This window comes from Panthera leo, chromosome D1 (assembly GCF_018350215.1).
Source record: "Panthera leo isolate Ple1 chromosome D1, P.leo_Ple1_pat1.1, whole genome shotgun sequence".
In the NCBI taxonomy this organism is placed as follows: domain Eukaryota; kingdom Metazoa; phylum Chordata; class Mammalia; order Carnivora; family Felidae; genus Panthera; species Panthera leo.
The window spans coordinates 81,178,762-81,203,913 of record NC_056688.1 but is presented as its reverse complement, the minus strand read 5'-3'; the positions used below and the strand labels follow the sequence as shown (position 1 = coordinate 81,203,913).

Below are 25,152 nucleotides of genomic sequence, written 5' to 3'. Positions count from 1 at the left end.
ACATTATAATGATGGATGTATGCCATTAAACATTTGCCCACACCCACAGAACACACAACACCAAGAGCGAACTGTAAGGTAAACAATGGACTTCGGGTGAACATGATGTGTCAGTGTAGGTTCATCCTTGGTAAACAATGTACATTTTGGTGAGTGATGTTGACAATTGAAGAAGCTACACATGGGTGGGAGCAAGGGGATACAGGAAATCTCTGCACCACCTTCTCAGTTCCGTTGTAAACTTAAAATGCTCTTTAAAAAAGTCTTTAAAAATAGTATTTGATTTGATTTGTGAAAAATGAAAGAGGGAAAGAAAACTCTACATGCAAAGGCAAGGGGCATGGGAAAGGGAGAGTATATTCAAGATTTATTAGGTGTTGGGGTACAGGGGTGGCTCAGTTGGTTAAGCATTAGACTTCAGCTCAGGTCATGATCTCACAGTTCGAAAGTTCGAGCCCCATGTCGTCGGGCTGTGTGCTGACAGCCGGGAGCCTGAAGCCTGCTTAGGATTCTGTGTCTCCCTCTCTCTGCCCCTCCCCCACTCATGCTCAGGCTCGCTCTCTCTCTCTTTCTCTCTCTCTCCTAAAAATAAAATAAACACACACACACACACACACACACACACACACACACACACACACACAGAAAGATTTATTAGGTGTCGGGTTGTGATAGGAGCAATTAGTACCTGGAAGGGTTATCAACAGCATAAAGGTTAATTCTTACATACTCTAACATTTGAGACCCATTGATCTTACGTCCCTATTCTTGCCCTCCCCAATAGACTGCAAACTTTTTGGGGACAAGAAATATATTTTATTCATTTTGTATCCACTGTACTTTGCATCATGCACATGCACACACACACACACACACACACCACAAATAGCTTAATTAATTATGCAAATTATGATTGTCTTCTCAAAAATCACAGATTTTTCTTTCTCATTAAATATCTGAATTTAGGAATTTTTATAATAATGTATATTTTTTTCTTATTGCATAAAAATAAAGGGAATAAAAATCACTTATAATCTTGCCATTATCATTGGTTTCTCTCATTACACATGATTATAATTTTGCTTTCAAACCTGCTTTTTTTTAATTTCCTTGACATATTTCCATGTCGTTATAATCAACCTCAAGGTGATTTTTAAATAAATGCCATCTCTGTGGTTTCCACACTTTGATATTAGAAGCTGATGCATCCATCTCAGCTGTAACCACTCCCAGCTAAACAATGGTCCTCCTCCAGTAGGAATGCTGTCCTGTCACCCCTCCTTCCAACATTGTTCCCCCCATCCTCACACATAGAGTTATTCCATGAAAACAGAAATCTGTTCAAAACCATTTAAAGTTAGGAGAAAATCCAAACTCCCCATCATAAGCCCTTCCAATATTGTGCTTTGCTTACCTCTCTTTCTCCTCTCATTTCGGCCATCCTGGCGTTCGGTCTCTGTGTTCCTGCCACACAGGCCACATATCAGTTTCTTGAACACACCAAGCTCTTTCCCACCCCAAGGCCCTCCAAGAGGGCACTCTGCCTGGAATGCCTCTTTCTCCCACTCTTCCCTCCTCAGCTGACTTCTCATCTTTCATTTCTTGGTCTTCAATCTCTTCTGAGAGACTGCCTCCCTGGTCACCCCAGGAAGCTTCCCTTCCACCACTAAGGACCCACTTAATGACAACTTGCAAATAGATATTTAGGTGTTGATTTACTTATTTATTTTCTGACCCCTCCACTAGACTACAAGCTTTGCAAGGATAGAGATTTTGCCTCTTTATTCATGAATGCATATCTAGACTTAGTACAGAGTCTGGCATATGGTAGGCTCTCCAAATGCAGAGTCCACTAGAGATATTAAAGGAATATTTAAAGCAGTCATTCTTAAATGTAGTGCCAGCACCAGGAACATCAACGTTATCTGAGAACTTGTTAGAAATGCAAATTCTCAAGGTTCAACTGGAATTATTGTTATCAGAAGCTCTGGGGGTAGAGGCTGGTCGTGTGTGTGTGTGTGTGTGTGTGTGTGTGTGTGTGTGTGTGTGTGTGTGAGAACAGGCTCTACAAGTGATTCTGCTGTTCTCAGTCTGACAACGACTGCTGTAAGGTATCTCTGTTTAAAAGTTGCTGCAGCCAACATTTCTTAGAATGTGAGGTTGGAACCTTAAATATAACTAAATGTAGTCTCTCATTTTATTCAGGAAAATAATGTCAAAAAAGATATTTTTTATATGTTTTAATTTAACAGTGATAGTTCTGCTTATAAGTTTGCTTTTAACATAGTAAAGCATGCATATTTTTTATGATCATTAAGTATAATTATGCAGCACAGACTCTTTCCTGAAAGGAGTCTTCAAATGTAAAGCTACTTTTATACTGATGGCTGAGTATTAATTCAATTAAATTCAGATATAATTATGGAAAATTTGCATTTCCCACTTCTCTTATGGTTAAAACAATGAATTGATCTGGATGATTTATCAGATACTTTGTCTTTGAGTTGTAATTTTCCCATAGTGATTTACTTATTATATTTAAGGGGAATCATTAGGTTTTCACATTTGGAGTGTCCTATTTAATAAAGCTGATTCATTGGTCAACACAGTATCAATGGGGTCACAAAGAAGATGGAAAATTAATCACTGAAGACAAGACTTCAGATTGGATCCAAAACACCTGAGTTACCTGATCTGCATAAGTGGATAAAATGTGGCTTTGAATACCATCTGATAAGATGTATATATCCGTGGAAAGAGTCAAAATTATGAAGCAAGTGTAAATACTCTTTTAAAAAGTTAAAAAGGAAACTAAAGAGAGGAGAGAAACACAATACTGACTGAACTTCTATAATGTGACAGGCATTGCACTAAGTCGTGTTTTTTAGACTATCTTATATTATTCTCTGTCCACCCATTTTTATTTACTCAAAATATCAAAGGTTTTCTGGCTTATGTAAAGCAAACCAAAAGTCAAGCTGTTCTAAGTAGAATGATCTATGATGGAGCATAGACTGATTTTCTACCAGGTTCTCAATGAAACAAACATTTGTAAAAAAAAAAAAAAAAAGTATGTGAGCTTTAAATATCATCTTAGTAATTTACTTTCACTAAGAATATATTTGGGTATACCTTTCCTGCTCACAGATTTTTTTGTTTTAAATACCATGTAAGGACTCTGTTGAGTACTTACTTTTTCTTAAAGAAAAGAATATTTATTTCCATATCCATTTTAAGTGATCTCACCTGAAATGCGGATTCAGAAACCTAACCTCTGATTTCCTAAAGGGAAGCAGTTAATATTTTTAAACAAAGAAATCAAAATGAAGCCTGTGGAATGGAAAAAGAATTAATTTTATCCTCTTTAAAACCATGAGAAAATAAAGATAACAGGTTGAAACATTTTGTTCCGTAGCTTAAATCACAGTGACTTTCATTGTTGTCACTTGTTTACTTTAACATTTTTTGCTGCGAGTTATGCTTCTTTCAATTCAGATTTTTTTTCTCAGATTTTCTATTTTGACCGAAATTATTTACTAAAATATTTTATATAAAAATAACTTCTTAAGAACATTTTAAAAATATACACTTTTACAAATAATTGTATCTTACATATTCTTGAATCAAGACCTAATTTTACAGTAGGATTTGGGAGTAACTATTTTAGTGAAACCAATAATCGAATGCATTTAAAAACAGTAAAAACTTCAGAAAGGCACCGTTTCACATACAAAGACAAACACAGATGCTCAAAAGGTAACAATTTAGATCACATACTTCAAGTTTTTAAGAACGCATTTCTGATATTTTGAAATAAGAGACATACTCATCCCCAGTTCTGAAACTAATATCAATTATTCTTAATTGGCTTCTCTACATATTTCAAAGGAAACAGAAAGTAACATAGAATTCCTAGATTGATGTACTGTTAAACGTACCACCGTCAGAATTCTGGGTTCAGCTGCATTTGGAATCCTTCATTGCTGACAACAGAATTGCAAATGACAAGCTTCTTTCAAGCACTCTTCAGCACGACAACAGAAAGTTCTCCCTTCCACTGCCTGCTTTTTTTCCATTAGCTAGAGTGTTACAGATTGAATGCTGCAGGAGGCATTTGACTGGAGGGTTTTTAGACAACTCTTTAAAATGCCTGAGTTTGAATAATGATTAAAAAAAGAAAAAAAAAGACAACTCATTTCTTTATAAGAACTTCTCTTTTTTTTTTAAATTTTTTTAAGAGGATTGGCTATGGGGTGGGGGGTGGGGTTAGAGGACATCTTCATGTGTCATTGGTTAATAGTTTCTATGTATGATTCACCTAAGTGACATTTAGTCATATAATGTCAGTGACATTTTCATAATTTTACTGTCAATTTCTAATAATCTATTGCACATTCTTATGTTATTTAAACGAGTTGGGCAGATTAGCATAAAGGTCGGAGGTATGTTTCAGTCTGAATAATAGTGGTCTGGCAAAGAAAACTTTTTTATTGATGAAACATTTTTTATTTAATGTTTTTGATAGCTGAGTGGTGTTCACTAGGATTTCCTTTTTTTTTTCAGCTTTTCAAGGAAATTGCCTCATTTTCTTGTTCATGGCAGAAAGGTACAATAGAAACCTTTATGGTTTCTGAAAAATCCTGCATCTGGTTAAACTTGACATTGTAGCATATTGGCTCAGGGCTACGTATTACGAAGTGACTGTAATCTGAAAGCAACAGAAGTAAATGTTATCTAAAAATAAATTGAAAATACAATCGAACAGTTTTGTCCCTCTGTGGTTAACATTTACATGATGAGACCCAACAGAGGATTACATTTATATCTGTCAAGAAAGCCTCCACAAGACAGCTTAGAATTGGGACTGACAGGATACTGAACTAAGTAACAGCCACTTAATGGATATGGCCTTGAATTAACCAACATGCTTAAAAATTGGTCTTCCAGTGAACCCACAAAATAGGGAATTTTAACTTCACACAATAGCTTGAAACCTTTATGAGACAAAGCATAGATTATTGTAATCCTTGTGTTGAAATTGCCTGTCATCAAGGGATTAATCAAATCATCCAGGTTTCAATGACTGAGACCCTTATCTGAACTCTCGATTTATATCTTGCAAAGCAGTCAATAGCAATTACTCAATTAAAAAATTTCCACAAGCATCAGAAATTATTTAAGAAATTCAACAGCGCTTTATATTTGCTGACATTTTCTTTAAAAATAGTGACAGCTGCTCAAATAATTAATATTTTGATAGGCTCATTTGGTGATATTAACAAGTCTACATGCCCTGGGGTGTCTGGGTGGCTCAGTCAGTTAAGCATCTGACTTTTGATTTGGGCTCAGGTCATGATTTCATGGTTCCTTGAGTTTGAGCCCTGCATCCGTCTCTGCACTGACAGTGGGGAGCCTGCTTGGGATTCTCTTTCCCCTCTCCCTCTGCCCTTCCCTCACTTGTGCTTTCTCTTTCAAAAATAAACTTAAACACACACACACACACACACACACACACACACAAGTCTCCATGCTAGTGTGAATGGAGGAAAAGGACATGGGAAGGTGAAGGAATAGAAGCATCACAGGAGGAACGAATATTTTACAGTTTATCCGGATCTGAGCATGGGAGTCTTAGTTTTATTGTATTTTTCCTTAAGCATAAAACATTGCGGAAAGCACAAAACTCATGGTCTCTAATACATATGGTCATTCATTCCCCCGTAATGTGAACCTGTTCTCGAACTACCTGATAAACTTGTTTCACGCTTCCTACAGTCTCTTGTGCACATCTCTAGTCTGTACAACCTCGCCCAATGCTTAACAGGGTGGTGGACTCTATACAACTCCTACCTACTGCTTCCCCAATTGTATATTAACAGGGAAATCATTTAGCCATTCTGAGCCTCCATTTCCACACGTATGAGATGGGAGTAAAAAACAGACCCCACCTTTTTAAAGTTGTCGTGAGGCTAAAAGAATGTATCAACAAAATCACTGAAAAATCCTCAATAAATATTAGCCATTGTAGTATTTAATATTAGCATTATTAAATGCTCCAACCCCCAATCCTGTGGTCTTTCTCTACACACATAACCTGGGGGCCCTGGAGGTGGGAGATTAATGTAAACTTGACTTTCAATGTATCCAAATAACATAAGTTTTGATCTGACTTCTCTGACTGCCTTCATGTCTAAGCAGAGAACCGGTCTGATGTGGGCCTACCATTGATTGAATGTATAAAAGTCAAGTAGAACGATCATCTGAACCTTTTCAATGGTATGCTGACACACTAATTTATTGAGTTTACTTTCGCATCCGATAATCATGTACAAATTCTGCAGAGAGGTTATTGCAGCTCTCATTTTAGAGCTAAGTTCCCCAGGGAGACTTAGAAGGTAGATCTCCCAAGATGAACTCTTAAGCTCTCATAGAGAAAACCGGTGAGTTGATGATTCAGGAAATTTCCTATATGTCTTACTACCTAAATATTAGTGTCAGGAAAGAGAAAATATCTGTACATCTCATTTGCTTACTTGTACTGGCTATGGAATACTAAATAGGCAGGCATATTTTTCCCATATAGTCTTTGAAAGAACTAAAGACACCAATTCATCAAATTCATCCCTCACCTAAATTTACTCTTACAATTAAAATGTCTTCATGTCTTGATTTCCTAGCCTTCCATTCCAACATAGCTGTTGAACATTTTTTTTTTCTGATTGACAAGGGGAATTCCTGTTCCATAGAGTAGATGCATTTGAAAATATTTTATCTACTGATTATTATGCAATCCTAAGGAATACCTACCCACTCCCTGTGACTGACTTTTACTGACATTTAGTAATATTAAATTTGAAACAAACTCCCTGCTTTTTTTACTTACTTATTTGTTGATACAAAAATAAAGTACAAACAGGTCAGTCCATTCCTGGGATGTTGTAGGTTAGCCACACAGAGAATAAAAAGCAAAGCTGCCTATTTCAGAGCAACATTTCAAGGTTTTTGAAGGTGTGATTAATGTGTAAGTATATTTCTTATAGTTAACTACTGAACTGGAGTCAGAAAGGCACAGGTTCTGGAATCAAAGAGACATGGTACAATCTAGCTGGGTTACTGTCTAGATCAGAGACTGGACAAAACACCTTTAACCTTTATTTTCTTCATTAGTAAAATGAGACTACTACTGGTTCCTCTCATTGAGTGTGGGAGTTAAATGAGATAATACATACAAAGTGCTTACCGCAGCTTCCGGTGTATAAGTGATCAATATGTATTAGGGGGAGGAACCGAAATGCTACTTACAATAGCTACCAGACTACAAAGATGAAGTCCTGAACTGTTCTTGTCTTGCCAGTGTAGCAAGTGGAAGAGCAGTTTCAGGAAACAGAACCATCTTATTTTTCAAATCTTGGCTCAGTCATTCATTAGCCGTGTAAAATTTCAAAATGGGGATGATGTTGTATGATAATACTTATGGCTTGAATTTAAGAACACATGACATAACCTTAAATCATTTGAATCCTATGACCCAGAGATAAACACTTAAAATTTTGTTGTGTATCTTCTCAGTAAGAGTTAGATATTTTTATATAATCAATATCAAACTGTACATGTTGCTTTTAATAACAACCTTCTTGTATAATCATACATTGTGATCATTTCTCATCCTTACCTATTTTTGGAAGTTTATTTTTCAATTGCCTCATTTGAGGGATTGGTTTTTATTCAACTTATTTATTTAAATTCAAGTTAGTTAACATACAATGTAGTATTGCTTTCCGCAGTAGAATCCAGTGATTTACCACATATAACACCTGGTGCTCATCCCAGGAAGTGTCCTCCTTAATCCCCAATGTCCATTTAGCCCACCCTCCCCACCTACCTCCCCTCCAGCAACTCTGCTCTCTGTACTTAAGAGTTTCTTATGGTTTGCCTCCCTCTCTGTTTTTATCTTATTTTTCCTTCCCTTCCACTATGTTCATGTGTTGTGTTTCTTAAATTCCACATAAGAGTGAAATTGTGATATTTGTCTTTCTTTGACTATGTCGCTTAGCACAGTGTACTCTAGTTCCATCTACATCGTTGCAAATGAAGGCGTTATTATTTTTAATTTTAAATTTTACTTTAGAACATTTAAGTGTTTATAGTCCCTCACCACCCACAAATTACAGTGTGAGAAACATCCAAACATAATTATATGGGCCAACATCTAATTATATTCTCCAAATAAATTCTTAGAAGTGGGTCATAAGGTAAGATTATTTTAAGGCTTTTAATCCTCATTGTTAAGTTGTTTTCCAGAAAATGAGGATCAATATACATGTCTACCAGCTAGCAATAAACAGTTTATAGTGTCAATACTGGCTTTTTTTTAAATTATTTTTTAATTTGATTAAAAAAAAAAAGACATTGCTTATGGGGCCCATGGGTGGCTTCGGTCAGTTAAGAGTCTGACTTTGTCTCAGGCCATGATCTCACAGTTGGTGAGTTCGAGCCCCACATCAGGCTCTGTGCTGACAGCTCAGAACCTGGAACCTGTTTAGGATTCTTTGTCTTCCTCTCTCTCTGCTCCTCCCCTCTTCACACTCTGTCTCTCAAAAATAAATAAACATTAAAAAAGAACATTGCTTATGTTTGCATTTCTGCAATTGCTAGTACTGACTGCTAATAGTTTTACATGTTAAATTATACTACTTTTCAATTTTTTCACTCATATTTATCGATTATATAATATCTTTATAAGTTAAGAATATTAACTATTGTTTGGTAAGTATGTTCTATTATATAAGTTCATTATCATATCTTACGTTTATCCCTTACTCTAATTTTATTTACAGTAATTTTGATACTGATTAGTATGTAAATAGTCAAATCTGTCAAGTTTTCCATAATCAATTGTTTACAAATGTTTCTTTATTTGTTTTGGGGGGGGCGCAGAGAGAGAAAGGGAAAGACAGAATCCTATGCAGACTCCCTGCTGTCAGCACAGAGTCCAACACGGGGCTCAATCTCAACAACTGTGAGATTATGACCTGAGGCAAAATCGAGTCAGCCATTTAACTGACTAAGCCACCTAGGCGCCCCCATGGTCAATTTTATTGTTTTTTTAAAAAGACCATTTAGAAAGGCCATTTCACTATTCTGTGATTAGCAAAAAAAAAAAAAAATGCTTATTTTATATTTATATATCCATTTTAAGTCTATTAACTGTTTAGCTCTTCAATAATTCATTTGGGTGTAAGATGCACTAGGCATCTAAAATTAGTGTAACCCCTTATTGACCTATTATTGTGAGAACATTTGCACATTTTTGAAAGATCAATATTTCATTACCGATGTGAAATACCTTCATCATAACACCACACACACACACACACACACACAGACACACATCACATACTACGTTTAGGTTTAAGTAATCTACAGATAATGTGGAAGGATTCTAAAAAATCTTACACTAAATGTTCTGTAATATCTACACTACCAATAGGCTGGTAAAACACAAGTCCTCACCACTTACTAGGGAAGGTTTCTGAGGGTCAAGGCAAATACTAAATGGCACTAAACTCCTATGGTTGCAGGGAGGATAAAACTTTCTTCTATGTTAGACAAAGACTCTGCAAACAAGACCAAGCATCTTTTGGGCTGCTGGAAAAGAAGTCTTCTTATGCTAGACAAGAAAATAAACTTAAGAAAGTGGCCAGAAAGATGAACAAATCAAGATAACCTGTTGTATGTTCCATAATATATATGAAAATTAAATATTTAGGGTACCATTTCCAACAATAACATTACTAAATAAAAAAATATTACTTCTGGTCTTAACATTATGAAAATATGAACATTTTCCTTAGAAACTGACTTATCCCATTACATGCAAATAATTAGCACTTAATTTCATGTGTAATTTTGTCAATTAAAGCAGCCCAGTTTAGTCATTTATCTTGTAGTTTAAGTCATCATTATCTCATAATTGCTAGGAAAAAAAGTATGCAAGTTCAGAATGCTAATAATCCCTATACACTACTTGGAGGCAAAGAGCCACTGAGGCACATGAAACATTTGCTGATACCCACATGGAAGGTACAGGAAACTGCAGAGGCCATCCTCCTCTCGTGTTCTCCAACATATGATGTGTCTCCAGCCTCCATAGAAAATTATTCCTGCTACCAGTTGAGTTAAAGATGAACACCATCTGCCAATGCCAGTTGACACAGTCAAACTGAATGGTTTTGTGATCTAAATTTAATGAACTGCTAAAATATTCATATCAAGATTTTCCTGATCCATAACCTTTTTCCTGTCTGTTTTGATACTCAGCATCCTTTAAGAGGAGAAGTCACTGTAATTTGGAATATAGATTCATATTCCCAGACTGGCTATTGGCCACATCTGCAATTGTTTTTGGCATCCTGAGGGATAGTGGCAGCAGGAAATTCTTCATTAACATTCACTACAGAAGCCATGGGTTCTGCTTCACAGATTTGTGCCTTCTAACCTAAATGAACTGTAGATGTTTCCTGTAAATTATCCACATCTAGAGGCCTTAGCTGGTGTGTAGGACAGGGCGCTTTGACAGAGAGGGATTTTGCTTCTGGGGGTCATCCAGCTGGCTGTAGGATGTTACCTTTAATCATTATTCATAATGATCTCTATATTAATAAGACAGAAAAAGGAAATATTCACCCAAACTGTTTTAAAAACAATCTCTCTACTCTAGAACTCTGCTTGCAGTCAGAGCAGGTGCCTTGGTCTATATGGATTTATAGAATTTTTTCTTTTTTTCATTACAAATTTACTTTCTGAAATTTTTTATCCATATAGTTGTGACAGAGACTTTTTGTCAAAATGTGAAAGAAAGAAAGAAAGAAAGAAAGAAAGAAAGAAAGAAAGAAAGAAAGAAAAAAAGAAAGAAATTTGTCTTTAAAAAATAATTCTTCACCAATTTTAGTGGGTACTTGTGACTACTGCTAACTATCCACACATAGTTCCATTGAAGGTAATCTTGAAATTCTACCCTGATTTGATATTATCACAAAGAAAACACTTTTGCAAATAGAGTTGTTTTTTTTAAAGATAAACAATGTCAGAATGTTTTAGATAGGCTGGCTAGATACCACGCTATTTAGATTATGACATTTAAAATATACTTGGGCTCTGTGGAGCGAAATGGGTAATAGAGTATGTTGTGGAAAACCTAGGGACAATTTTTCAAATATTCCCAGTAATGGAGGAAAAATTCACTTTACATTAACAATCACTGGTGTCAGCCAACATGCTATCTTTTAACATTCGTGGCTGCATCCATTATCTACTGCTGAGAAACAAATCATCACCAAACGATTTTCATTTAGATCATGATTCGGTGGGGAGGCTGGGCCCAACTGGGTAGTTCATCTGGGTTCAGCTGAACTGTTTCAGGCTCTGAGTTTCCTGGTCTTTGCCACTGAATTCTCTCATATTTCTGCTTCAGTTGGGGCAACTGGGCTCACTAGGTTCTGATCCACATGGCTCATCCTCAGGCAGGACAATTCTGGCTTGTTTGCTGTGGTGGAGGCACAGTCCCAGAGAAAGAATGGGAGCGCAAGATCTTTGGAGTCCAAGGTTCAGTATTGTCACATTGTGACTTTCTGCAGCAGTCTGCTAGCCAAAGCAAGGCCCAAGGCCATTCTAACGATTCTATCTCTTGATGGGAGGTGCTAAAAATAGAGATATAAGGAAGAAAGACTGTGGCCTATGTCCCATCTACTACAGTGCCTCTGAGTTATTTAAAATGGCTCCTGTCAAAAAGCTTGAGGCTAGCCTAAATCTAGACTTATCACATAGTTAGTATGATCTCTCATTTCCAGAGCCTCTTAGCTTTCTCCATTTGTATGCATGTATCCTGTGTTGCATCCCGATACCTGGACAGCAAAACCTGTCCATATGTGCGATCTTCATTTGTCCTACAAGTGCCAAGTTTTGCACATGGTATCTTCCAAATATATAACATAAATATTTACTACTATTTTCTATTACTTTATCAATATCACTTCATCATAGGAGATATCAGTTGTAGTTGTAGATGTTTTTTTGTAGATGTAGTTGTATTGTAGATGTTTTCATTTTCTCAAATATTAAAGGATTTTAGCATAAATGACATCCCAAAAGTTCATGATTAGAATAAAATATCCCAAAGATCCAATTCATTATTCTCAAAATTAATTCTATAACAAACTATGGTGCCTTACAAATATACTTATTTTATCAAATTATCGTAAGCAGTGGATATATGGTCATAATTTAAACTCAGCATGCTGATTCAAGATCATTCAGGCAACGTTTGCACAATGGTTGACAAATCAAATGCTCCATACATTTTTAGATTTGCTTGTTTGTTTTTACAGCTGATGAGCTCAACAGACTTCCTCATAAATTCAATGTAAAATGAATTTACCTACTTTATAGCTAGGTTCATAAGAAATATGGCAAATTTTGTTAGAAAGCTCCCCTTGTTTTCCTGTAATCCAGTACTTACCATTACTCACGATATAGTTTCCATTAGCAGTCACTTTCTCCTGAAAGTTTTTGCTTTTTAAACTTGCTCCCTCACCTCTAAAATGATCCCTTTGCAATTGAGTAACTTCTATAAAGACATAAAATATCAGTTGCATCACATCATATGCATGGGGCATGTGGCAACCAGTACAATATCCCAACCAGAAAAAAAATGTGTGAAGCACAGATCTTCAGCCAGATCTGAAGCACAGATCTTCAGTCACAGAATGTATACATATATTCATACATGTTAATTTAAACAATATGAAAGTTGCTATTTTGTAGCACATAAATGAAGGGATCTTGTCAATTTCATAAGGTCCAATCTAAAATATACATAATCTAATATATGCACACACATATGTACATAAATACTCATATCACTTAGTAGTGGGGAAGGAGTAAGAGGAAGGTTGACCAATTTATAAATGTAAGGATATCCAGATACTGGCCCAAAAAGTAGAAATAAAAGTCACTGCTCTTCAAGGTTCCCTGTAACAAATGTACACAATTAACATAATCCAACAGATTATTTTGCCCTTCATTTGTAGACAGGCAAGTAACCAGTAAACATTTTCTTTCTTTTTATAATGGGACCATTTGTTCAAACGGGATTTGTACTGTGACCTAAGCTATGAAATGGATAAAAGTGTATGTATTTCAACAGAATCTAAAAAAGTGAGTCCAAACCACCCAGGTGATGCATGACTTTTCTCTACATTTTGAGTAGAAGTACAATAGCAGGAAAGTATGTAATTAGATTCAGTAAGACATTATACTAGGATTTCTTAGTTGGAACAACTATTACCATCATCACATACCATTCCCTTAACATCAAAAATAAAATATGCATGCAGGTTTAACTATTTCTTCTTAACTTTTATATTACACAGTTCAAGTCTGGTCAAAGTGAGATTGAGAAATGGCTACTGTTGGGGTGCCTGGCTGGCTTAGTCTGTAGAGCGTGTGACCCTTGATCTCTGGCTCAAGCTTAAGCCCCACATTGGGAGTGGAGCCTACAACGAAAGAAAGAAAGAAAAAGAAAGAAAGAAAGAAGAAGAAAGAAGAAAGGAAAGAAGAAAGGAAGGAAGGAAGGAAGGAAGGAAGGAAGGAAGGAAGGAAGGAAAGAAGAAAAAAGAAAGGAAGGAAGAAGGAAAGAAAGAAACAAAGAAAGGGCAGGCTACTGTTGAGCAACAATAAAATGGTGTGGTATCATTGGTGGCATGTGGTAAATACTAGAGAAGCAGATGAGACAGATTTTATTTAATCTTAGTTCATTTCCTAATTACTTTTTAAATTTTTTAAAATGTTTTTATTTATTTTTGAAGGAGAGAGACAAGAGCATGAGCGGGGGAGGAGCAGAGAGAGAGAGGGAGACACAAAATCCAAAGCAGGCTCTAGGCTCTAAGCTGTCAGCACAGAGACTGATGCAGGGCTCAAACTCACAAACTGTGAGATCATGACCTGAGCCAAAGTCAGACACTTAACTGGTGGAACCATCCAGAAGCCCCTCATTTCTTAATTATTTAAAGCATACTGTGTTTGCCTGCTCATTGGTGCCATAGGCATCTTAAAGAATAACATCTGTTTGCTTGTTTTTTTTCCCATTTCTGATAACCTCGCCTCTCAGTTGACTTGGAACAATGTTTCACAGATAGAAGAAACATTCTAAACATCATGATGATCAGACAGTCACAAGGAGGCGGATGAAGTAACAGGGTAAACAAACTCCTGATTTGTAAAGATAACCTAAGAGTTACTGGCACAAAATACCGATCACATTTAACAAAACAAAACGAAAGAGGGATGGAGAAATTTGACACAAGCATTTATTCTTACATCTATTTATCAAAGTTGGTCTCATTTATGATGGTAATATTTAAATTGTGCCAAATTTCTTCACTGATGCTTTTGTGGTGACTAATGAAGGGATTTTCAACACTAATCCAAGCCAAACCAAATCAAACATCAGAGAAATATATATTCAAGGGTGTGATTATTAGACTTGCAGAGACAATGAAAACAAGTCATTCCCCTGTGTTAACCTGCAAATTTCTTTTACAAAGCCATTCCCACTTTAATCAATAGGAAACAATGAAAAAAAAAGTGGGCTTGGACTGAGTCAGAATTTGTCTTGGAACATATCAAACAGGGATGCTATTTGGTGTTGAATAACCAAACTCAGATGCTTTGAAGAGTGCACAAAATCATTTTGTTTGAGGGATGGTCGGATTGCTGCAGCCAGGTTTTTTTTTTTTTCTTTTTTAAACTGAACTCTAGCCCAGTTCTTCCTCTGTGGAAGAACTACAGTTTCAATGAGGTATTCTCTGCCTCCATGTTGTTATAAAAAACCTGCATATAGTCAGCTATGCTCTTAAAATACTTTCATATGGTTGTCTCATGCACTCATCAAAGAATTCTGTCAACCAGACAGCATAATCCAACTTTACAGATGAAAAAAACAAGGCTCAGTGAGTTTAATTAACCGGTTCAAATTATCACAACTAGGAAGGAGTGGAACTAGAATTCAAATCTTGGTCCATTCCATGCTCTCATGAAACCATGCTGCCTTTCAATAAAAATGTAAAATGAGGCAATAAACCCCTAAAGGTTAATGTTACAGTTCAGATTGTTTTTAAAAAATGTTTGATAATATACATGAATATGATGTCTACATATAACTTTCCACCTTTAAGTCCTTAAAGATGTGTATTAAGCTGTGTGCCCTCTTATACCCTCCAGCACAATATGCATTAATGTTGAAAGGAAATGCAAGGTTTTAGACATAATGCTTTCAAGTGACTTATTGACAGTTTAGTTTGTATTACCTTAGACAATTTTGCCTTGGATTCAGAATTATCTTTGGGAACAAAGTCTTTAATAAGCCGAGATCGGTCATAATTAGCATGTTCTGATTCATCCATGTAATCCTTATCTTTTCCTAGGGCTAGAAAAGAGAAAGAGAAAATTACATCCATTTTTATACTTCTTCCTTTTCTTTCTCTTTAAATGTACTAATCTCTCTTTTATTCATGTTTTCCAAGGGTTTGCCAAGTATAACTCTCTTATGACCATTTGGCCAAAATGTAAGCTAAAAAAAAAAAAAAGAAGAAAGAAAAGAAATAACATGACAGCTTCTCTGTTAGTGGATTAACACTGATGCTACAGTAACTTTCATAAGAATTAAATGCATCTCTACTGTTCAATGTACTTAAGCTTTGAAAATAACATTAGAATCATGTAAGCTCATCACCTCTTTTGAACTTGAAGACAAAGATATTTCTAAGAATTCAACAGATTCCCAAACATTTATTTGCTTAATTAAAAACTGTATGAATTTTGAAATTCAATAGATTCCCAAACATTTGTTTGCTTAATTAAAAACTGCATGAATTTTGAGAATTTGTTTTCTTAAAAGTTGGAAAGTTTTCTAAATGTGAATTTGACTGAAGAGTGACAGAAGCTCTGAAAAATTATGGAAGAAAGTCTAACAAACGTTACAAGAAAATCTTTTTAAAAATATTAGGAGATTGAAATGAAACTACAACTAGAAAAAAAGGAGAGGACATTAAAAATAATTCCTATTAGAATTACAAAAAGAGTAAGACCCCGTAATATCAACCACGTGTAAGAGCATATATGAACAATGAAGAAGCTATAGTCAAGGTAAAAAAGTACAAAACAAGAAGCCTCTATGGTGACTGCAAGTACAACCAAGAACTGTGACATGCCTCACAAAATCTGCATTCCATAGGACACAAGCCTCTCTTCAAATTCAAAAACAGAATCGTACATATTTAGCTTTCTCAAATAAATCAAAATATTTTGGAGAGAGTTATTCAATTCCATCTGTTGACACCCACGAAACATAAACTTTGACATAGACAGCCATGTATAATGCTTTAAAGAGTTCAATCATTTGACTTAGTATTGTAACAGAATAAAAAATTATTTATTATACATGCATTAATTTCTTTTATTAGTAATGCATAAAATCTGTGCATATGTTATACTATGCACAGCCAGAGTATCGGAATCTTAGCAATGGTATGAATTAAGATTGGACAGGTAATATTATGTCTTAGTATGTCATTAATTGCCACTTATGTTAAAATGTTCTAAGCACTTACAGTTTCACCTAGATCTATTAAAAAGAGCTAACTGATGGTTAACATTTGTTGAGTACATATGAAGAGCCAGAAACTTTACAGGTATTATTTCCTCTAATCCTTATAACAACTGTACAAAGTGGGTATGCTTTTTTTACCTACATTTACTAGTAAATTAAGGCAGATGGAGATTAAATATTGTGTCAAAGTCACTAACTCAATAAGGAGTGCATCTAGAACTGAAACATATCCAGATTTGACTCCAAAGCTGATGCTCACGAATATACCATAATGTTTTCCCTACATTTATGTAGATTACATTTGATTCATTTAACAACTATTTATCAAACACTTATGATATGCCAGACATTGTTCTAAGAGTTGGAAATATAGCAGCAAACAGAATTCTGCCTTCATGGGACATTCAAGTACAAGAAGAAAATGATAAATAACACAAATTAAGAAAACAGTAAGTATGTTTTCTGGTGAGTGCACTGGAAAATATACATTAGAAAGGAAGGATGTAAGTGTCAAAGGTGGGGAGAGGGATGCTAGTTTAGACAGAGAAACTAGGTAGGAGTTATTACAATAATCAGGTAGAAAGGATATGGTTTGGGCCAGGGTGGTATCAAGATGGAGAAATGATCAAACTGAAGATGTATTTTTTAAGGAAAAGTTAACAGAGTTCTATTGGGTGTGACATATGAAAGAGAAAAGTCAACAATAGTCCCAATGGTTTTGTTCCGAGCACTGGGAAGGGTGCCATATTATTTTCACATATTATTCGATTAAATCCTTTACAGGTATTATTTCTAGACTTTGTTACTGATGAGGAAATGTAGCAGTTACCTAGAATCTTACATTTGGTGTGTGGCAATAGAGTTCCAGAAATCGGGCTCTAACCTTACATTTCTAGCCACTATGTAATACCGCTTCTTGTAGTATTTGGAGAGATGATGATTTAGGAAACTTTGAAGTAATAAAATATTCACAATTAAAAAAAAATGGGGTCACATAAAAATTGTAATATATTTGTTGAATGAAAAAAGGTAGAGTCTCTAATTATAAGCATAATTTTCTATCCTCCTAAAGTTGACAAGGATGGAGATAAATATTAGTACCCCAATAGATAAAGATAAAAATTGTAAGCAGACAAGAAATGAAAGATGAGATAAATTTGGTAAAAACTTATTTATTTTTATGTGGTTTAATACTTTCAATGACCAAAAACTTAAAATAAAAAAGGTACTATTTTATGCAAGTACAGAAATATTCTTTTGCATCTTTCATTTTTTAAAATGTTTTATTATTTATTTTTGAGAGAGAGAGAGAGGGACAGAATGTGAGCAGGGAGGGACAAAGAGAGAGGGAGACACAGATCCAAAGCAGGCTCCAGGCTCTGAGCTGTCAGCACAGAGCCTGATGCGGGACTCAATATCACAAGCTGTGAGATCATGACCTGAGCCGAAGTAGGATGCTTAACCAACTGAGCCACCCAGGCACCCCATTGCATCTTTCATTTTTAATAAAAATATCCAGGGGCATCTTGGTGGCTCAGTTGACTAAGCCATCTGACTTCAGCTCAGGTCATGATCTCAAGGTTCGTGGGTTCGAGCCCCACGTTGGCCTCTGTGCTTACAGCTCAGAGCCTGGATCCTGCTTCAGATTATGTGTTTCCTCTCTCTGTGTCCCTTCTCTGCTCCCACTCTGTCTCTCTCTCTCTCTCAAAAATAAATAAACACAAAAAAATTAAAAAATATATATCCAGATGCTAGGGAAACTGATAATAGTCATTTGTTTTCTGAACCAATATAAATTGGTAAAACTTTTGGAACAAAGTATGTCAATATGTTTTAAGAGCACAACTGGAGAGGAATCTTAAAATGATCTAAAAGAAAAAAAATCTATGTTCACAAGAATGTTCTCCCAAGTCTATGCATAATAAAATACAGGAACAATTACCATTTTAATAAATAGCAACTCCATTCTTCCAATTACACAGGCCAAAATCATGACTCCTCATTTTCTCTTATACCTAATGTCCTATCCTTGAGTAAATTTTGTTGACTGAGCATGAAGTATCATTTATTTTTCTGCTTTGTTTTACTCCTTAGCATCTATCAGTATTGAACATGCAATATGTTTTTATTTATCTTCATTTACTATGTATTTCCCTCACTAGGGTATTTGAGGGCCAGTTTTTTGCTTTGTTCATTTTTCTTGTCTTTTTCGTTCACTGTTTTGTCCTTAACGTCTAGAACAAGGTCTGACCTGCCATTGCCATTCAATAAAATTTGCTGAATGACTACGGGATTTAAATGTCCATCATTCTTGTCTGAACTACCTTCAAATTATATCTAGAAGTTGATAATTTACAACCATTGTAGTTTCTTAACCTAAACCACCACTCTTTCTTGGCAGAAGTCTGTGAGAATCTCCTAACCAGGCTTCCTATTTCTATATCTTGCTACTATCACATGATAGCCAGAGGGGCCCTTTCAAAGCTTAAGTTAAATTACATTAAACTTCTACTCAAAACCTTCCAATAGTTTCTTAGCTCCAAGTAAAAGTCATATCTACATCATGGCACCCTGGGTAAGCACCATCCTTGATGTTAAGTATGCTCTCACCACCGAGCCTTTGTACTTGCTCTTTTCTCTGCCAGGAATGCTCAATCCCTATTGCAGCCAAGCATCTGCTCATGTCACAGCCTCAGAGAATCTGAGTGGTCCATGACCACTGTTTCTAAAATAAAACCTCCCATACTTCTTTGTCTCCTCATAAGTCTTTATTACTTTTATCAGCACTTGACGTAGAATAACACACACACACACACACACACACACAAAATAATGCATGGTATACATGTACATATATATCAGCACTTGATATTAAGTTATAGCATAGATATATAAGATATATGAATGCTATATATACATGTATATATACACAAATAAACATTTTTACATGCATATATATGTTTGTATCCATATAAGAAACAGGAAGAGTATATAGATATAGATATAGATATATACACACACACATACACACATACATACATACATACATACATATAATACTTACAACTCATTAATAAGAAGGCAAATAACCCAATTTATAAATAGGCAAAGGATCTGAATAGACATTTTTCCAAAAAAAGATATACAAGTGGCCAATAATCACATGAAAAGATGGTCAACATCATTATTACCAGGGACATATAAATCAAACCCACAATGAGACCACTTCACACTTACTGGGATGGCTATAATAAAAAAGATGGGGGCATCTGGGTGGCTCAGTCAGCTGAGTGCCTAACCCTTGATTTTAGCTCAGGTCATTATCTCATAGTTCATGAGTTCGAGCCCTGCATTGGGCTCTGTGCTGACAGTGCAGATCCTGCTTAGGATTCTTCCTCTCTCTTCCCTTCTCTCGCTTGTGCTCTGTCTCTCAAAAAAAATAAAAACATTAAAAAAAATGGACAGTAACAACCATTGGTGAGCATATAGAGACATCAAGCCCTCATACACTGTTGATGGGAATGAAAAATAGTGCAGTTGCTGTAGAAACCAATCTGGCAGTTGTTCAAAAGTTTTAACATAGTTACTATATGATTCCCTATACTACTCCTGGGTACATTCTCAACATAAATGAAAATATAAATTCTCAAAAAATTTGCAGCATTATTCATAATAGCCCCCAAAGCAAAAGCAATCCAAATATTCATCAACTGATGGATGAATGAATGAACCATACAATGGTATATTATTCAGCAATAAAAACGAAGTATTGATTAGTGCTAAAACATGGATGACCGCCTGGATACATTAGGCTAAGTGAAAATGCTAGTCACAAAAGACCAAATATTATGTGATTCCATTTATATGAACTGTCCAGAATAATCTATAGAAACAGAGAGTAAATGAGGCTTGGGGAGTTAGGGTAAGAATAATAGGTGACTGCTAATAGGTATGGGGACTCCTTTTATGGTGATGAAAATATTCTAAAATTGGTTATGGTGATGAGTGCACACCTCTGTGAATATACTAGAAATCATTGAGTTGTAGACTTAAAATGGGTGAATTCTATGGTATGTGAACGATGTCTCAATACGGCCACTATATGAGGAAAAAAAAACAAGATTCTGAAAGCTTAAACAAATCATTTAATATGTTGAAGTAGGGAGCCCAATGTAATAAAAAGTCCAAAATAATAAAAACAACTAATAATGATTTCGGTGAGCCCAAATTAATCCTGGTTATGTCATTTATTAGATTAAAGGCAGTGGGTCAGTGAAAGTTTCTTACTCTGAAAATCTGGGATAATAACATCTTCCAAGAATTAAATGAAATAATCTATGTGATTTGTACACATAAGGTATTGAAGAAATTCATATTCTTTTCCTTCGATCTTTCTCTAAATTTATAATTCTAGTAATTAGGAATATACAAAACCAATTATTTATTTGGGGGCTACAAAAAAAGTCATATCATCTATTTTAAATGGACAGTAACGTAATTAACTGAGTATACCAATGAACAATTTAAAATCTAATCTAAAAATCCCTTTTTCAATCATCAGTAATATAATTTATGATGAAAACTTTTATTGAGACAAGTGAGAATCCATTAACTCTTCCAAGTTTTGTTTACAAACCAACATCGGCTCAAAACTCAAGGGGACCAATCGGGATAGGAGCTTCCTATGGCTGCAGCATAAACCTTAGAGCCATTTCCAAGAGTGTAATTTTAACCGACAAAGTATTCCAGCTCAATTCTTCTTTATTTTAATGCCATTTCATTACTTTGCTACATTGTAATATAACTGCTGGAGTATCTGGAAATGGATAAGGTAACTGTTAGGCAATTTTAAACATGTGTGAGTGATCTTATTAGATGGCCTCCACTTACTTCCACCTGTGCAACCTTCTCATACGTGGCTAATGATAGTGTGTTCCAGGATTGCCAGAGTAGTTGGGGCCGAAGATTAAAATAATAATAATAATAATGGCTTAAGGTTATTTCAAAAATTTTTTTTAATGTTTATTTATTTTTGAGAGAGACAGAGACAGAATACGAGTGGGTTAGGGGCAGAGAGAGAGGGAGACACAGAATCTGAAGCAGGCTCCAGGGTCTGAGCCTTCAGCACATAGCCTGACACGGGGCTCAAATTCAACGAGCTGTGTGATCATGACTTGAGCTGAAGTCACACTCTCAACCAACTGAGTCACCCAGGCACCCCAAGGTTATTTTTATTCTTTATAATTTATATACAAATTTATATACATTAAAACCATTGAGTTGTACATTTAAAATTGGTGAAATGTAAGGTATGTGAATTATCTCAATAAATTATATTATATTTAAAAAATATATATAATTAAAATTATATTAAAAAAAAGATTCTCAAAGCTTAAAAAATTATTTAATATGTTGAACCAGGGAGCCTGATACAGTGAAAAGAGAACTAATAATGATTTTAGCAAAACCAAATCAGTTTTCATATTAATTAATTTTTAATTAACATGAATATTCCCAATGTGCATTCTCTTTACTTGTATCTCACAAAAGCTCTTAATTCATTTCTGTTCAATCCCAATTTACCTTATAAGAAAAATATCAAACTGCAATATTGAGATCTCCATTTCATAAATCAGGAACCTGAGGCACAGTGTATACCTTTCTACTGAATGATATAGTTCCTGAAACTGGATCTTCTGACTGCTAATAAGTTCCATGACTTTAAAAATTATTAGTCTACTGAAGTGTCCTATGAAGAATAAACCTAATGGTCCATGTATGGTCTACTTAGTGCTTAGAACATGGTGGTAATGAAGATCCAGACTTATTCTTTATAGTCCTTCGCTGCCTACTTCTTCCTACACTAGCAATGTTCTAAAGTCCTGACACTAGCTGGTCACGGTGAGGTAGTGCCACCCCTCACCCCACAACTAGGCAGATCTTGAAGATAAACTGCTTTCCACTGTGTCAATGTGCCAGTGTTTATTCTATCCACATCCATTGTTCCATACATTCACCTAATCATCAATTTTCCATCTATCTACCACTGAGTAGACAGTATCTATTAGACAATATGAATAAGACAGATATAAATAGCAATTATCATCTGGTGAACTGAGTATAATAGTATTATAATCAAAGTGCTATAATAATAGAAAGTAGGAAGCATCTAAATGGGTATTTGGGAGGACTTCCTGTAAAGATAATGTTAGAAAGGCATTCTCCTACTGCTTAAGAAGAGTCATAGCTATTAGGTCTTTAAGTGCTCTGCAAAAAGGTTTGTCAACACAACTTACATCAAAAAGAGGAACACAGATTAGGTTTTCTGTGAGAAAACCGATTCCTAACAGGTGAGAAAAATCACAGCTATGAATGACATCATGGAAAGCAAAGTAGTAATGGAGAGCAGATTCTCCAAAGATATGTGTGTCAATATTCTCCTTGTATTTCATCCATTCATCTATCCTTCCAATGATGCTAAAAATACTCTTTGAGTACCTACTCTGTATAAGGTACTGTTTCTGATTCTGGGCTACAGGCACCAACAAGACTCACAAAGTCTCCTCTGGAAAAGGGAAGAGGGAAAAAATAAATCTTATTAATTCCTGATAAGACCTCCTGAATCAAGATCAGGTGACACAAAGTGAAGCTTGTATAAATCCAGTTTCTATCAGCATAGGGCCTTGGGGTAAGTGCAAGCTCATTATGAACAAAAAAAGAGGGCTGGTTGGCTACAGCACTGTGAGTCAAACGAAGTTTTAGCAAGTGCTCTAGAGAGATCAGGCCCATATCCTGTAAGGTCTCTGAAGGCTACAGTGAGGAGTTTACATTTTACATGTTATGGGAAACAGGGAGGATTTGAGTAGAAAAATGATGAGATTTAATTTCCCTTTTATGAAAGCTTCTTGTAACTGCTCTATGGAAAATAGACCATAATGAGACAAGCATTGGAACAGAGACAATTAGGAAGCTATTGGGCTGATCTACCAAGAGACGTGGCAGACTGGACAAGGTGTGGCCTGGATACAGCACTTGCAGCAGCAAGAGCTGAGGTGCGTCAGATTCTGAATGGAATTTGAAAACTGAGTCAAGAGGACTTACTTAATGGGGTTAATAAACAATTGAAACGATTGTAATTCCCTTAATTCTGTAATCCTGAACTAGGTTGGTAACATTACTACAAAGTTCCTTTCTACCCCGTCTGAAGATGAAATGCTATTTGAAAAAAAAAATTAAAACTTAGTGGAGATCATCTAATACTACAGAATGAAAGTAAAATCGTCCTATACTCATTTGACCATAACTGTTTTAAGAAATAAAATGAACATTCCACCAAGCTGAACTATTGAGCTCATAGAAAACAAATATCTTACCACTCTAGTATAAACCACTTCCTAAGGGACTCATTTCATAACATTAGCAAACTGTTTATTTTACAAGATTAGATGGATATATGTTTTGGTTGGTTGGACTCAAATTATGTTGGTTTTAATAAGCCCCAATTATATCATGTTGAAGTTATCTGATTTTGCTGCAGCATGAGTGTGGGCAGAATCAAGCAGCAGTTACTTGTCAGTATGGATTTTTCTGTCTTTGTCATTTTACAGAATACTAACAACAGAAAGGGTGGGTGATGATGGCAGGGCTTCCAGGACTGATAGACAAGAGTATCATTACATCAAGATTCCAAATTCATTGTTACATGGATCAGCACTTTCCAGAATAATTGTGTGTGTGTGTGTGTGTGTGTGTGTGTGTGTGTGTGTGTGTGTGTGAATCTGTCTGTCTGTCTATGTAGGTGGGGGCACAGGGTGAAATGGTGCCCGGGCTTTGAAAGCTGCTCTATGAAAAGTAGAATTAAAGAAAAACCAAATTCTATCTAAACCTCCCAACCTGCTTAGCTTTCTTTTTTTTTTTTTTTAATGTTTATTTATTTTTGAGACAGAGAGAGACAGAGCACGAACAGGGGAGGGGCAGAGAGAGAGGGACACACAGAATCTGAAACGGGCTCCAGGCTCTGAGCTGTCAGCACACAGCCTGACGCGGGGCTCGAACTCACAGACTGTGAGATCATGACCTGAGCCGAAGTCGGATGCTTAACTGACTGAGCCACCCAGGCGCCCCCCTGCTTAGCTTTCTTCAATCATCTCGCAAATATATTTTGCCATGCAGTGTTACCCCCATCTTTCGCCGCTCACAGCCTCATGCTTAATAACATCTTGCAGAGCTACTGTTCTATGGACATCGCTAACCACTTTTCACCTCAAAGGACTGACTGTGTGCCTACTGTGATGGTTAAGGTTTGAGAAAACGAGGGATTAAGACTTCCTGGGTTGGAATCTCAATTCTCCCTTGGCTAGATATATGGCATTTGGCAAGTGATTTTATCTCTTGGCCAGATTCCTCAGCTATAAAAAGAGGTTAATTGGGGCGCCTGGGTGACTCAGTCGGTTGGGCGACTGACTTCAGCTCAGGTCATGATCTCA

At 35.7% G+C, this 25,152-nt stretch overlaps 1 protein-coding gene across 4 annotated transcripts in view; it reads right to left on the bottom strand.

The window, feature by feature from the left end:
• The window catches only part of ANO3 (anoctamin 3), a 184,780-nt gene that overhangs the window by 153,232 nt on the left and 6,396 nt on the right, over positions 1-25,152 (bottom strand). Inside the window, exons 1-2 of one of the 4 annotated variants that reach the window (XM_042905628.1) lie at positions 3,939-4,045; positions 1,415-1,464 (exon numbers count right to left, since the gene is read on the bottom strand). In XM_042905628.1, coding sequence (XP_042761562.1) covers positions 1,415-1,441 — 27 coding nt within the window. In that variant the 5' untranslated portion in view covers positions 1,442-1,464; positions 3,939-4,045. Of the gene's footprint in view, positions 1-1,414; positions 1,651-3,938; positions 4,046-15,365; positions 15,485-25,152 lie in introns of those variants that run through there. The other 3 variants (XM_042905626.1, XM_042905629.1, XM_042905627.1) reach the window with 3 other exon arrangements.